At 42.5% G+C, this 15,018-nt stretch overlaps 1 protein-coding gene across 1 annotated transcript; it reads right to left on the bottom strand.

Annotated features, from left to right (window-relative positions):
* Positions 1-1,577: 1,577 nt before the first annotated feature.
* On the bottom strand, positions 1,578-5,414 carry LOC123875812 (extensin-like). The gene is made up of 25 exons (XM_045921857.1): positions 5,278-5,414; positions 5,124-5,228; positions 4,970-5,074; positions 4,816-4,920; positions 4,662-4,766; positions 4,508-4,612; positions 4,354-4,458; positions 4,200-4,304; positions 4,046-4,150; positions 3,892-3,996; positions 3,738-3,842; positions 3,584-3,688; positions 3,430-3,534; positions 3,276-3,380; positions 3,122-3,226; positions 2,968-3,072; positions 2,814-2,918; positions 2,660-2,764; positions 2,506-2,610; positions 2,352-2,456; positions 2,198-2,302; positions 2,044-2,148; positions 1,890-1,994; positions 1,736-1,840; positions 1,578-1,686 (listed from the first exon to the last, which is right to left on the bottom strand). Exons 1-25 carry the CDS (start codon positions 5,412-5,414, stop codon positions 1,578-1,580), a joined length of 2,661 nt encoding a protein of 886 aa, XP_045777813.1.
* Between the last annotated feature and the right edge of the window lie 9,604 nt (positions 5,415-15,018).

The raw sequence follows: 15,018 nt of genomic DNA, 5'->3' as shown, positions 1-15,018 counted from the left end.
GGCCATAAATTCAGCAAAACCATTAAACGGATTTCCATAAAAAAGTAATTTTCGGTTAAAATAAATAAATTGATAGTTCAGCTCACGTAGTCCATCCCATGGGCCATTAGCCAGAATCCCTTTCCTCTTGTAGCCGCGAGCCGTGGCCCGACCGTGATACATGGCAACATAGCATTTGGGGGACGCAAATGGTTTAATTTTGAGCAATATTCTAGTAATCGTTCTATCAATAACTTCGATATTTTATAAATAATACAATAAAAAGACCCGTAATCTTTCCTTTTGCTTATTTGAAAAAAAAAAACTATTCTATTCTGTTCCTTCCATTCAAAAAAAAATTCAATCCATTCAATTCTATATGCTTATTCTATTTTATTCAAAATGCATCTCCTGAAATTCATGATGTAAAGTTATACGAAGTGTTAATAAGTGCAATAGTATAACATTATGTATTATGAAATTCTGGATTGATTTAGGTTTTCGCAAATCCTGCGGAAACTCTTCGTATTTCCGAGGTCAAACGTAGCCAATATTCGTTTCCTGGATGCTATAGCTACTCCTCCATCAAATTTTGTCAACATTAAACAGATGGACCTTTAAAAACCCCGTGGGAACTCTTTCATTATAAAAAGTAGCATATTATGTGCGTCCCCGCATTGCAAAATATTAGTATGGATAAATAGATACATATACTTCTAATATCTTAATCTCGTTTGATAGTTGCACTTTGCACTTTAGCAAGTAAATCAAGTTTTCCTGCATGAAAGTTTAATGATTTCGCCAAAGGAACTGCATTCATCCATCAAGCTGTCAGCAGTCTACAGCACTGCCGCGTTAAATATACATGTGGAAAACCTCGGAAACCCTTAAAATTGCTTCAACGCCAACTGCAAACATAAATTGGTCTCCTTACATCATTAGCTATTTGCTGTTCCAACACACGAATACAAACTTTACTCACTTGTATTAACAGATGTTTACTCTGCAAATATATAGTGGTTTAAAAGCACTCCAGCTTCAAACAAAAATAGGTGAAAAGCAAGTATTAACATTTTTTAAAGAGCTTTTGTTATTAACAGTGGACTCTATTACAAGGGATTAGAGTATATAATGGGTTTAAAAGATATTGTTGCTGAAAGATAGACTGCACGTGAAATATGTCCCACTGGGCATTTGCGCGATTTTTCACGAAAACAGCTTTGAATAAGTAAGGAAAATGCATGTATTGCTTGAGTAATAAATCCTAGCACTGCTATAATATATCTACTTATGCGTCGAAATGGATTATTCATACTAGATTATGCCCGCGACTTTGTCTGCCTGGATCTAGGTTTTTAAAAATCCCATAGTAACTTATTGATTTTCCATGAAAAAAATTAGCTAATAATAATCTATAGGTATGTGTGTCTGGGCTGCAAGTTATCGTTGTCAAAATGTTTATACAATCAAAAAAATGATCAAAGTATGCACTTATAAACTTGACTGACTTAGAATTTTATCAGTTCTGAGTTCTGACGCACATTACTAGTGCTGGGATATGACGTCACCGTCATTAGCCATAAAACTAGTGTTTCTGGTCACCTGGCGATGGTGTGCAGATGAGCGCTGGTGGCCAGCTTGACGAGCGGGCGGTGGGGCGGGCGGCTGGGCCGCATGGGCGGGCTGTACGTGTACTCTGCCGTCTCGCTGCCCGTCAACCACGACCAGTGTTCCGCCATGACGTCACTTCACTCACCTGGCGATGGTGTGCAGATGAGCGCTGGTGGCCAGCTTGACGAGCGGCCGGTGGGGCGGGCGGCTGGGCCGCGTGGGCGGGCTGTACGTGTACTCTGCCGTCTCGCTGCCCGTCAACCACGACCAGTGTTCCGCCATGACGTCACTTCACTCACCTGGCGATGGTGTGCAGATGAGCGCTGGTGGCCAGCTTGACGAGCGGGCGGTGGGGCGGGCGGCTGGGCCGCATGGGCGGGCTGTACGTGTACTCTGCCGTCTCGCTGCCCGTCAACCACGACCAGTGTTCCGCCATGACGTCACTTCACTCACCTGGCGATGGTGTGCAGATGAGCGCTGGTGGCCAGCTTGACGAGCGGCCGGTGGGGCGGGCGGCTGGGCCGCGTGGGCGGGCTGTACGTGTACTCTGCCGTCTCGCTGCCCGTCAACCACGACCAGTGTTCCGCCATGACGTCACTTCACTCACCTGGCGATGGTGTGCAGATGAGCGCTGGTGGCCAGCTTGACGAGCGGGCGGTGGGGCGGGCGGCTGGGCCGCGTGGGCGGGCTGTACGTGTACTCTGCCGTCTCGCTGCCCGTCAACCACGACCAGTGTTCCGCCATGACGTCACTTCACTCACCTGGCGATGGTGTGCAGATGAGCGCTGGTGGCCAGCTTGACGAGCGGGCGGTGGGGCGGGCGGCTGGGCCGCGTGGGCGGGCTGTACGTGTACTCTGCCGTCTCGCTGCCCGTCAACCACGACGAGTGTTCCGCCATGACGTCACTTCACTCACCTGGCGATGGTGTGCAGATGAGCGCTGGTGGCCAGCTTGACGAGCGGGCGGTGGGGCGGGCGGCTGGGCCGCGTGGGCGGGCTGTACGTGTACTCTGCCGTCTCGCTGCCCGTCAACCACGACCAGTGTTCCGCCATGACGTCACTTCACTCACCTGGCGATGGTGTGCAGATGAGCGCTGGTGGCCAGCTTGACGAGCGGGCGGTGGGGCGGGCGGCTGGGCCGCGTGGGCGGGCTGTACGTGTACTCTGCCGTCTCGCTGCCCGTCAACCACGACCAGTGTTCCGCCATGACGTCACTTCACTCACCTGGCGATGGTGTGCAGATGAGCGCTGGTGGCCAGCTTGACGAGCGGGCGGTGGGGCGGGCGGCTGGGCCGCGTGGGCGGGCTGTACGTGTACTCTGCCGTCTCGCTGCCCGTCAACCACGACCAGTGTTCCGCCATGACGTCACTTCACTCACCTGGCGATGGTGTGCAGATGAGCGCTGGTGGCCAGCTTGACGAGCGGCCGGTGGGGCGGGCGGCTGGGCCGCGTGGGCGGGCTGTACGTGTACTCTGCCGTCTCGCTGCCCGTCAACCACGACCAGTGTTCCGCCATGACGTCACTTCACTCACCTGGCGATGGCGTGCAGATGAGCGCTGGTGGCCAGCTTGACGAGCGGGCGGTGGGGCGGGCGGCTGGGCCGCGTGGGCGGGCTGTACGTGTACTCTGCCGTCTCGCTGCCCGTCAACCACGACCAGTGTTCCGCCATGACGTCACTTCACTCACCTGGCGATGGTGTGCAGATGAGCGCTGGTGGCCAGCTTGACGAGCGGGCGGTGGGGCGGGCGGCTGGGCCGCGTGGGCGGGCTGTACGTGTACTCTGCCGTCTCGCTGCCCGTCAACCACGACCAGTGTTCCGCCATGACGTCACTTCACTCACCTGGCGATGGTGTGCAGATGAGCGCTGGTGGCCAGCTTGACGAGCGGGCGGTGGGGCGGGCGGCTGGGCCGCGTGGGCGGGCTGTACGTGTACTCTGCCGTCTCGCTGCCCGTCAACCACGACCAGTGTTCCGCCATGACGTCACTTCACTCACCTGGCGATGGTGTGCAGATGAGCGCTGGTGGCCAGCTTGACGAGCGGGCGGTGGGGCGGGCGGCTGGGCCGCGTGGGCGGGCTGTACGTGTACTCTGCCGTCTCGCTGCCCGTCAACCACGACCAGTGTTCCGCCATGACGTCACTTCACTCACCTGGCGATGGTGTGCAGATGAGCGCTGGTGGCCAGCTTGACGAGCGGGCGGTGGGGCGGGCGGCTGGGCCGCGTGGGCGGGCTGTACGTGTACTCTGCCGTCTCGCTGCCCGTCAACCACGACGAGTGTTCCGCCATGACGTCACTTCACTCACCTGGCGATGGTGTGCAGATGAGCGCTGGTGGCCAGCTTGACGAGCGGGCGGTGGGGCGGGCGGCTGGGCCGCGTGGGCGGGCTGTACGTGTACTCTGCCGTCTCGCTGCCCGTCAACCACGACCAGTGTTCCGCCATGACGTCACTTCACTCACCTGGCGATGGTGTGCAGATGAGCGCTGGTGGCCAGCTTGACGAGCGGGCGGTGGGGCGGGCGGCTGGGCCGCGTGGGCGGGCTGTACGTGTACTCTGCCGTCTCGCTGCCCGTCAACCACGACCAGTGTTCCGCCATGACGTCACTTCACTCACCTGGCGATGGTGTGCAGATGAGCGCTGGTGGCCAGCTTGACGAGCGGGCGGTGGGGCGGGCGGCTGGGCCGCGTGGGCGGGCTGTACGTGTACTCTGCCGTCTCGCTGCCCGTCAACCACGACCAGTGTTCCGCCATGACGTCACTTCACTCACCTGGCGATGGTGTGCAGATGAGCGCTGGTGGCCAGCTTGACGAGCGGGCGGTGGGGCGGGCGGCTGGGCCGCGTGGGCGGGCTGTACGTGTACTCTGCCGTCTCGCTGCCCGTCAACCACGACCAGTGTTCCGCCATGACGTCACTTCACTCACCTGGCGATGGTGTGCAGATGAGCGCTGGTGGCCAGCTTGACGAGCGGGCGGTGGGGCGGGCGGCTGGGCCGCGTGGGCGGGCTGTACGTGTACTCTGCCGTCTCGCTGCCCGTCAACCACGACCAGTGTTCCGCCATGACGTCACTTCACTCACCTGGCGATGGTGTGCAGATGAGCGCTGGTGGCCAGCTTGACGAGCGGGCGGTGGGGCGGGCGGCTGGGCCGCGTGGGCGGGCTGTACGTGTACTCTGCCGTCTCGCTGCCCGTCAACCACGACCAGTGTTCCGCCATGACGTCACTTCACTCACCTGGCGATGGTGTGCAGATGAGCGCTGGTGGCCAGCTTGACGAGCGGGCGGTGGGGCGGGCGGCTGGGCCGCGTGGGCGGGCTGTACGTGTACTCTGCCGTCTCGCTGCCCGTCAACCACGACGAGTGTTCCGCCATGACGTCACTTCACTCACCTGGCGATGGTGTGCAGATGAGCGCTGGTGGCCAGCTTGACGAGCGGGCGGTGGGGCGGGCGGCTGGGCCGCGTGGGCGGGCTGTACGTGTACTCTGCCGTCTCGCTGCCCGTCAACCACGACCAGTGTTCCGCCATGACGTCACTTCACTCACCTGGCGATGGTGTGCAGATGAGCGCTGGTGGCCAGCTTGACGAGCGGGCGGTGGGGCGGGCGGCTGGGCCGCGTGGGCGGGCTGTACGTGTACTCTGCCGTCTCGCTGCCCGTCAACCACGACCAGTGTTCCGCCATGACGTCACTTCACTCACCTGGCGATGGTGTGCAGATGAGCGCTGGTGGCCAGCTTGACGAGCGGGCGGTGGGGCGGGCGGCTGGGCCGCGTGGGCGGGCTGTACGTGTACTCTGCCGTCTCGCTGCCCGTCAACCACGACCAGTGTTCCGCCATGACGTCACTTCACTTCACTTTTTTCCCTTAATCACAATAATTAAGAGTTTACACTTTTTTTTCTTCCGTTTTATAGCTTTATGAAGTGCCAGATTAGTCATAATTTACTTTGTCAGCGTAAACTTCACACATTTTTTAAATATCTGTAATGTAAATTTTTGGAATTTTTTGCACTAGAATAAAAAATAGACGTAAATTAAATGAGTAAGTTTAATTTGTAAAGCTTAAAGAAAACTAAACTTAACTTTAAGAAACGATTAAAGCTAGTCAATGTTCAAAATTAAACAATGAATTTATTTTATACAAGAAAATTAATGATTCGATATGGACAAAGTGGCTATAAAACTTGTTAAAAGCCATAATAAAAAGGAATGATCACATTAAACTGTCAAACCCAATAAAACATCAAATCTATAAGATCACAACTGCTCAAGAAACTCATTCCTCAAATCTCTCAACGCTTGAACTTTGTCTCAACTCTTATTAAATTCACGAACAATGATTTATTGCACCTTACCTAGACAAGCTGTCTACAGCTGACGAATTTCCGACAAAGAAAAACAAAGGAAAATAGCCCTTATCACCATCCATTACACAACACAATAGATAAACAGCTAATCTTACAAGAATATTGGAAACCAAAATTCCTTGTAATGAAATCATTCAATAGTGAACCTAATTCTATTTCTAGTAGAGTCGAAATAAAGTTATTGATTCAAGTGGTAAGTATTTCGTCAAATCAAGAAAATGCATTTAGGAAAACACCGTTATAGTCCGAGAGGGAGTTACTACAATTTCTTAAGCAAAAAAAATTGAAGACAAACCAATTTAAATGGGGTGAAAATTAAAATGAGTGTGAACTAATTGAAAATGTTCTTTAACAATGTATTACAGTAATGACTCTACTGACGATTCTAAATGCTAACTTCAGGTAGGTGACAAGGTTGTAAGTTATAATTCTGAGTTGGAGATGTCAATTTTACTATAAGTAAATATTAAACGTTATTTAATAGTGCCGAATTTACTAAAGTCTACTAATTACTAACTAGTAGAACTAACTAATTTTATTTACTATACTATTGAAGCGATGCAGCTGATATAACTTAATTCTCGGTAATTTAAGTGATTATTTGGTAAACTAGAGCTTATAAAATCATTCGTTAGATGCGCTGTTCTTTTTCGTTCAATTGGTTTATGAAATATGCTAATTACTATAATAATAGTAACTAAAATTATCACGCAAAATATTTGGTGTGATTGTAGCAAAATGCTTATATGTAAATTAAAAAATAAGTCCTTGTGGTTCCTGGTGTATCAAAAAATGTTCTGATTTATATGGATATGCCTTATCCATCTCTTAGACTACAATCGTTCCCCTTTACTACTGTCGGTATTCTAGAATCGATTGATATCTGTCTCACTCATACATCGTATTGAGGAAAAGAAATGGATGATCTGGAATTCATTCATAATAGGTCTAGTACCTAGTTTGGGAGGTAGGAGTGAAGGTAATAAATCTTGAGACCCTTATGATACGGTGCCAAGATAGAGGGAGTTGTGGCATAGAGTGGGGTGAGTGTACCTATTGCTTGCCACATGCTGGGTTGGAATGGGATAAATGGTGGATTTGTGGCAGTTGTGGTTGTTATTGTAGTCACATTATTTGTGCTATAGTGAATGCGGCGTGATAGCCCAGTGGATAAAACGTCTGTTCCTACTATGAAGGCTGGGGATTCGATCCCGCGTACTTACCTCTAATTATTATCGAATATAAGTTATATCTTAAACGGTAAAGGAAATATCAAATCATTAAGTTTACAAATAGTATCTACCTACTTTGAACAAATAATTTGACTTTGACTTTGACTATCGTGAGGAAACCTGCATGCTTGAGAGCTCTCCATAATGTTCTCAGCCACGCGTAAAGTCTGCCACTTCACCAACAATACAAATAAACAAAAAGTTAGAGATGCGTGCCCGGGATTGAACCCCCGATCCCCTAAATAGGGAACCAACGCCTTAACCACTAGGCTAACACCGTGACTATACCTAGTATAGTAACTTAAATTAGATAGATCCATCATGCATCTACATATTTAATTAGACAATTGCAGCATTAAATATGAGTAATTCAAAATAATTAAATTTGAAACGCAATTCTGTGTAATCTAAGTAAACTGGGAACAGGGGCGCCCTCTCGTCGCCCTCCTTAACATTTATAACTGATGAATTTGCTAATATCCACATTCCTGTTAAGGACAGAAACAAAACAATGTGGCCAAGTCGTTATTAAAAAAATTAATAAACACCCTGCCCAAAATCAAACTAAAAAGTGTAATTATTTTTTTTGAAAATGGCACCGTATTCAATTGTTTTTTATAAATTTAGAGCCTGTGTTACTCGGATTCTAATCATACATCCAAATCAGGAACTTAGGTGTTATAGTGGAATAAAGAAGCTACTGAATGAAACTCTGAACACTTTATATTCCTTTTTTGGGCAATTGTTAAAATAACTACAGTTGACCAGAAAATACAGTTTATTCACACAAAAACTATTATTAAAATATCAAGAGATCTTCAAAACTATGAGTTTTACATAGGTACGTTTTACCTTTCGCATTAAAGTATGTAGGATCTACAACAGTGTCATGAACGGGAGCGCAACTCTTCAATAGCCCCTGTCTCTGTCTGTTTGCAGGAGTTTACCGACACCACTTCAGGCGGCCTTAAACCAAGTAGGCGTTAAGAGCTTTTACTTTGTGAAGATCCTAGTAGAATACAAGATTTGTCTGTGAAATGATAACAGATTATGAAGAAAAATAGTAGGAAAACGACTTAGTTTTGTATCATTTATACATGACTGCCCGAAAAAGGAATATAATGTGTTCAGAGTTTCATATAGTAGCTTCTTTATTCCACTATAACTCCTAAATTCCTGAACAAATTTGGATGTATGGGAAATCGTTAGAATCCTTGGCTACATTATCCCGGGTGACACTGGCTTTAAATTTTTGGAAAAAAAAAAAAAACTAGTATCGGTGGCTATACGGGGCCATTTTCAAAATGCGATTTTTTAAAATTTTTAGTTCATTTTTGGCAGAGCAGTCGTGTTTTTTTTAAATACATTTAGGCAAAAATCTAAATCCACACGGACCATTGGCGCGGGCATCATTTATTAAAGTAATACATAACAATATCAGGATTATACATAAAAGATGGTCAATGATTTATAAAATGATTTTTCTTGCAGTAAGTTCATAGATCAATGTGTTATGACGTCACCTAGTGAAAATTTCACAATTCTACCTTTATTCACCAGTGAAGTACACAGCAAGGGACGCGCCCTTATTGCTCGGCTGATTTATAGCCAATGGAATGCATCGCTTTATTTCCTTACAGCGGATTATCTAGGACGGCATTCGGAGGGGGGTGTTAAGTAATTAACGGGAATTAGCTTTTCATTTTTCATTGAAAGTTTTTCATTTTTTCATAGACAATATCTTGTGACGTCACCTCGTGAAAATTTCACAATTTCGTCCTTATTCACCAGTGAAGTTCACAGCAATGGACGGGCCCTTATTGCTCGGCCGATTTACAGCCAATGGAATACATTACTGAAGTTCCTTAAACACCGGATTTAATCTAGGTCTAAATATTATATAAGTACCTAAAAGAAGAGTCCGCCAAAATAAAACGTCAAACTTTTAAGTTCCCCAGTAAATAATCGAATCTAAAGTTATTTTAGGCACTTTTCAGGCCTGAAAATTAGAGTAGAGCATCGTCACTTTTCAGGAAAACCACAACTTTATGTGCACATTAGAAAGCTTTTACAGTTTTTACTGAACCCATAGAGACAAAGCTTTCGTAATCGTAATCGTTACTGAAGTACAGTCACGTCATAATACGCCTTTTTCACTTTTACCATGCTTTTACGAGCTTTTACCGGACAATGCATTACACAAAACGACTACGAAAAGCAAAATCACGCACTAGCCACTTCATTAGAACATCCACAACAACAATACTATCAATTGAAATACAACCTAAAACAGTGAGTAACAAAGTTGAAATTGCAATACACGAAAATAAAATCAGCTAAGCACTGAAAACAATTTAGATTCAATACAAAATACACTGTATAACAAGTGCCATAGATTTGCAATTACGATAAAACACAGGATACAGGAAACCTGAAAAATATGACAATTGAATTTAAACTTAATTGCAAATGTTTTTGGGCTGAAATTAGATTGCATAATGAGGTGAAGGGGTGGAAGCCCTTAATCTAGGGGTTTTGTCGAGATAGAATTAAAAATGTACGTTTGTGTACATTTGCATACGTTTCACGGTCGTTACATTTACAACTGAATTAATGTTAGTTCTTTTGAAACGGAAAGTCCCGGGTTTCAGTCCCGATTGGTGAAATTTAAAAAGACTTTTCACTTGTAGGTACAAAGCTTTAAGTAAATCGCGCGCCAAAATTCCTATGTTTCTTTACTAACGTACCTAGAAAGTACTACCTAGGTACTAAAGAAGTTTTTAAATGTAATTTGAATATGGAATATTAGCTCTATTTATCTACAGAGCGAATAAAAAAAAATTGAAATTCGACTATTAAATATCTAAAATTCTAATATTATATCTCCAAGATAATACCTATATACACTGGAATACTAATTCAATACTCCATACTTTCCTACTAAAAATTAATTTAACCCATAAGCGTAACCGAAAATTCAAGGAAAACCCCGAAAATTTGTCTGGCATTACTTCAATTTTCTACCTTAGAATGGAACAAATAGGGTTGATTTTAAGGCAGATCTTTACTCTGGGAAATTGTGTAACAGCACTTCCATTTTGAACTTTATAATTCAAAAGACAAGGTTTATTATTGTATAGTTTATTTCAGCGTCGGACACGTAGTGCAATAGCCGTCTGCACCGTGAGTCATAGTAAAGCCCGTTTCACACAGGCGCAGAATGAATGTTTATGTGTGAGTGAGATAGAGGACACAGTGAAAAGAAGAGAGGAAATTTACCAATTTGGTATAAATAAACAATGTTTTCAGTTTGAAAGCGCATTCTGTAGGATTTTTTAAATAAGTTACTTGACTCATATTATTTTTCATGATTTAAATTTTCTCTAAATAAATAATATACTTATTTACCGGTATTTAAATGGGATGAATTTATTAAAGCAAACTTTGTAAGACAATTTACGAAAATTTAAATGGATCTTGTTTAAAATAAAATTTAAAGGACCACAGTTTTATCGCTAATTAAACTGGATAATAAAAAGCTTTTAATTATGTAAGACCACTTAAGAATATTATATGTATCTTATAATAATTTAAACCTCCATATTGGTAAATTAATAAGAACCGTCTGCGAAAAATCGTTTAAATAAGATATTAATTAAGCACGATGAAGAATATTATGTAAATATTATAATGTTTTCAAATCCGCTATCAGCCGTCGCCATATCGCGGCCTGCGAGCGGGTGCCAGTTTATGTGAAATCGATGCACCGCTGTTTGTAAACATTCTGCATCCACCCTTACATCTGTCAAAACCACTCGAGCAAATAACGCCCTTATGTCAAGGGGGGAGGGACTGGAATAACACGAGCACACAAAACAACATTCAAAAGACTAATCTTCTTATTTTGGCAAATGGAATCTATGTAGACTAGTATCGGAGTCTCGAGTGTAGCAAGCGTCACGGAAGTTGGTGTAAATCTGTCATTTTTCATTGACATTATAAAAAAATTAACAAATAAACGTCAACTTCAATAACGCTCTTGTATAAATGTATAGTTCAGAAATTATATTCTAAAATCATGCTCGTAACGAACTCATTATTATAAGATTAGTAAATTATTTTGATTTTAGATTCTTGAAGTAGTTAAAATTATCAAAAGCATAGTTTAAACTTAATTAATATTGAATTAAGTACAAAAATACTCCTTTTTGCTGTTTATAAAACTAAAACCGCCAAAATATTTAAAATTTTAACACACGATTATTTAAACACACTGTAAACTCTTAAGGCACGCACACATTACAATGTTCATTATGATGTCAAAATCACGCACGAAATTGATTTAAATATTTAGAATTTAGTTAATATTTTTTGTTTACGATTGAGACGCGATGGCGCGTCGGTGCTGCCACGTTGCGAACTAACCTAACCTTGCCTACAGAATACAGACGGGGGATCGTAAAATCCTATAACATTCCTAATAGTCTTGATCCTTGATTCGAAACGTGTTCCTATTCATGACGTTGCTACTGTCTAGCTATTTATTGTTGACCTTTGCTCTATTTGGAGATATAGATAGAAAATAGAATTTGCATATTTTAATACAATTTAAGCAATAAAATCAAGAGATTCAACGGATATACATAATAATTTCGGTGGATTTTAAATTGGTTTCTTAGTCCATTATTATGACATTATAACAAATTGTATTTTTGTGCAATATTTTTGCTTTTTCTCCACAGGTTTGTAGAAAACAGATTTTATTTTACGCGCTATTGAATCACTCAGTACTGCTAAGGTGGTATTGTAGTAATCAGTGAAAAAACCAACATTAGAATAACTCAAAAAACAAAACCAATACATGTAAACACAATAATCAATAACAACTCTTTTGTTTTTCATTCAAAGGAATCTTTTGGTTACAATTTTACTAAAACTTTAATTTTCACCGTATCTCTTTAAAGAGAACGTAAAGTATCAAGACTACGCGGCAGAGTACAGTAAAGCCACCCCGTCACCCCGGTGTCCAAGGCACGCGTCCCCCGTTCATTCATTTGGCGCGTACTACGCGGCGCCGCGAGGCTGACCTTGTGTGCACTCTGGCTAATGCCATTGTTGCTACTTTATAACTTTATAATTTTTTTAAATGTACCTACATTAAACTAGACTGTATTTTCATGCTTTATTTCCAAGGCTATTCAGACGCTTTTTCAAACTGATAACTGCCTCTTGATAGTTACAAAATAAATGAAACTGAATGCCGGTTTTATCGAAAACAAGAAAGCGAAATTAAAGCAAGTATTTTAAAATAAAATACATAGTATTGTTATTTTTACAATATTTTTGCATGTTTAATACATAACTCCTTAATTTAATATAAATATTAATAAATAATTATACGCTGTATAGTGAAGTTATCTGTAATTCTGTACCTCTTTAATAAAATTTCTTAAAATATGTTACTCCTAATATCTTTCAAGTAGAAGTAAAGTAAAAAGTAACAGGCCGTATTTATACAAAAAAAATTGTCAAATAATATTATAATCTAATAGTTACTCTACCGGAGCACAAATAAATTTAAAGCAGTCAAACGAAAAATGATTCAATAAAATGATCCAATATTCTGCAAATATTTTTACTCTCACCGATAGCAGAGCGTCCCTTGCTTGTAATTTTATTTATCATATAATTTCCACCCCACGCCCACTTGCACCCACTGCACCCTACAAGTACAAACCATAAGCATTAAACGCGGCAATGTGAGCGCACCCTACGAATGCAACTTTAATTGCTATTCGATAATGAATTATTGATTTTTCAAGTAGTATAGGTAGACACTCGTTTAAACTGAATAGCATAGTGTTACTTTCAGTAATAACTTATTGAATTATTTATATACTTACCTAGTGTATTAATAATTGGCTTCTTGGTACAGAGATCCTACCATTTTTAAGGTTCTGTTGTAGAATAAGGAACCATGCAATCCGTGTGTCCGTCTGTCGTTTGTCACAGGCATTTTAAAAATTAACAATAAGAGCTGTACCTGTAGTTGAAATTCAGTTCAGTTATAGAAAACTATTACCGCTAAGTAAATTATACAGGGCTAAAATTAAAGAGAGAGAGATAAAAGATAGATAAAATTAATTAAAATAAAAATAAAAAAATAAAACAAAATAGCCATTTATTCTAGCAGATTCTAGATAAAATTAATTATTACAATTAAAAAAAAAAATCTTCCGGGCGCCTCCTGAACATGAAGGCGTGAATGGATTTTTTTTTGGATTTTGTTAAAGAATTATAAAATATGAAGTTTTTTTTGGGAAAATATTACCGTTTTAGAAATAATGATTGCCAAAGTTTTTAGCGACTATAACGGTTATGGAACCCTACCTGCATGTCCTGAAACTCCTGAAAGGCCTTAATTATTTAAAATGCACAAAAGTAACTTTGAGAATCTCGGACCCCTCCAAATAGGAGGTCGAAATCTTAACCTTCTATCGAAGCTTTTGAAGCTTGAACTTTGAAACTAACTAAAAACTTAAAAATTGAAGGCTTAAAACGTTTGCTTTGGTAAAATAACATGGTTACAAGCAAAATGATGTAAATATTTACAAGTTTAAAGTTGCCGCACCATGGGTCCCAAGGTGCTTGGGCCTACAGACTACGGTGTTTGTGAAGGACTCGAGATAAAAGATTGGTCACGCGGCCGCGAAATTAACATATTATTTGCTGCTTGTTGATTTTGTACCTGTTTAAGTTCTGTTGCATTTTTTTTTTGCTGACGTGGACGAAAAATAGCCAAAATTATTTTTTATTTCATGCAGATATAAGTTAGCTTTTGACTGCAATCTCACTTAATGGTAAGTGACGATGCGGTCGAAGATGGAAGCGGGCTAACCTGGAAGGGGTATGACAGTTTTTATTAAACCAGGCGGCATGGTTTTGCCGTTAGGGTGGTAACTAGCCACGGCCGAAGCCGACCAGAACCAGACCAGACCAGAGATTTAGAATTTATAAAATTCATATAAGTTTTGTCAGCAAAACTAGCCTTCAAGCGCTGTTTACCTATAAGTTTAAAAATAGGTTCTTATCAAAAATCAATTTTCTGGTGCTATGCTTTGGAGGGTAAGCAACTATTAATGTAATGGTAGTGGTCGGTATATTCGAGAGGTCGGGGGTTCGATGCCGGTTACGCACTTCTAACTTTCGAAATCTGCACGCTTGAGAGTTCTCCATAATGTTTTCAAAGGTGTGTGAGGGTTAGTCAAACTGTGCCAGCGTGGCCGACTATGGCCTAAAGACCTAAATCTATTATTCCTTCCTACCTATTCTGAGAAGAGACTCGTGCTCAGTAGTGAGCCGGCGACGGGTTGATTATAATGATTGTAAGATGAAAATAGACGCGAGTGAACAAGATAATCTCCAGTTTTTTCAATAAAAAGTGGCATAAAATCAAGACATAATACTTATTTGTTGGTAACATAAAAGGCGCGTGTACATGAGACAGGAATTTCCTGATGATAGAGCAAAAAGACTGATTTTTGTCGATAAGCAGCAGCGGTTGGTAGTCTATGGCGCGGTGTTTTATTGAACTAAGTACGGTCGGCAATAAAAATCGAACAAGGAAGAAGCTTCATTCGCTATAACCCGCTAAAACAGGCAAAGTAGGGTAAAACGTACAAAATGCGATATGCATCGCCCACTCTCGATTATTTGTCAAGTTTGTTTTACAATCACGTCACAAATAAAGCAATAGTCGCCAATAGATCGCGATTTTTTGCATGATAGTTTAAAGACCTAGTGAGTGATATAGGTTTTCATTTATCCCGGAAAATTAAAGACT

This window comes from Maniola jurtina, chromosome 20 (genome assembly GCF_905333055.1).
Source record: "Maniola jurtina chromosome 20, ilManJurt1.1, whole genome shotgun sequence".
Classification (NCBI taxonomy): Eukaryota; Metazoa; Arthropoda; class Insecta; order Lepidoptera; family Nymphalidae; genus Maniola; species Maniola jurtina.
This window is presented reverse-complemented; position numbering and strand designations above follow the sequence as displayed.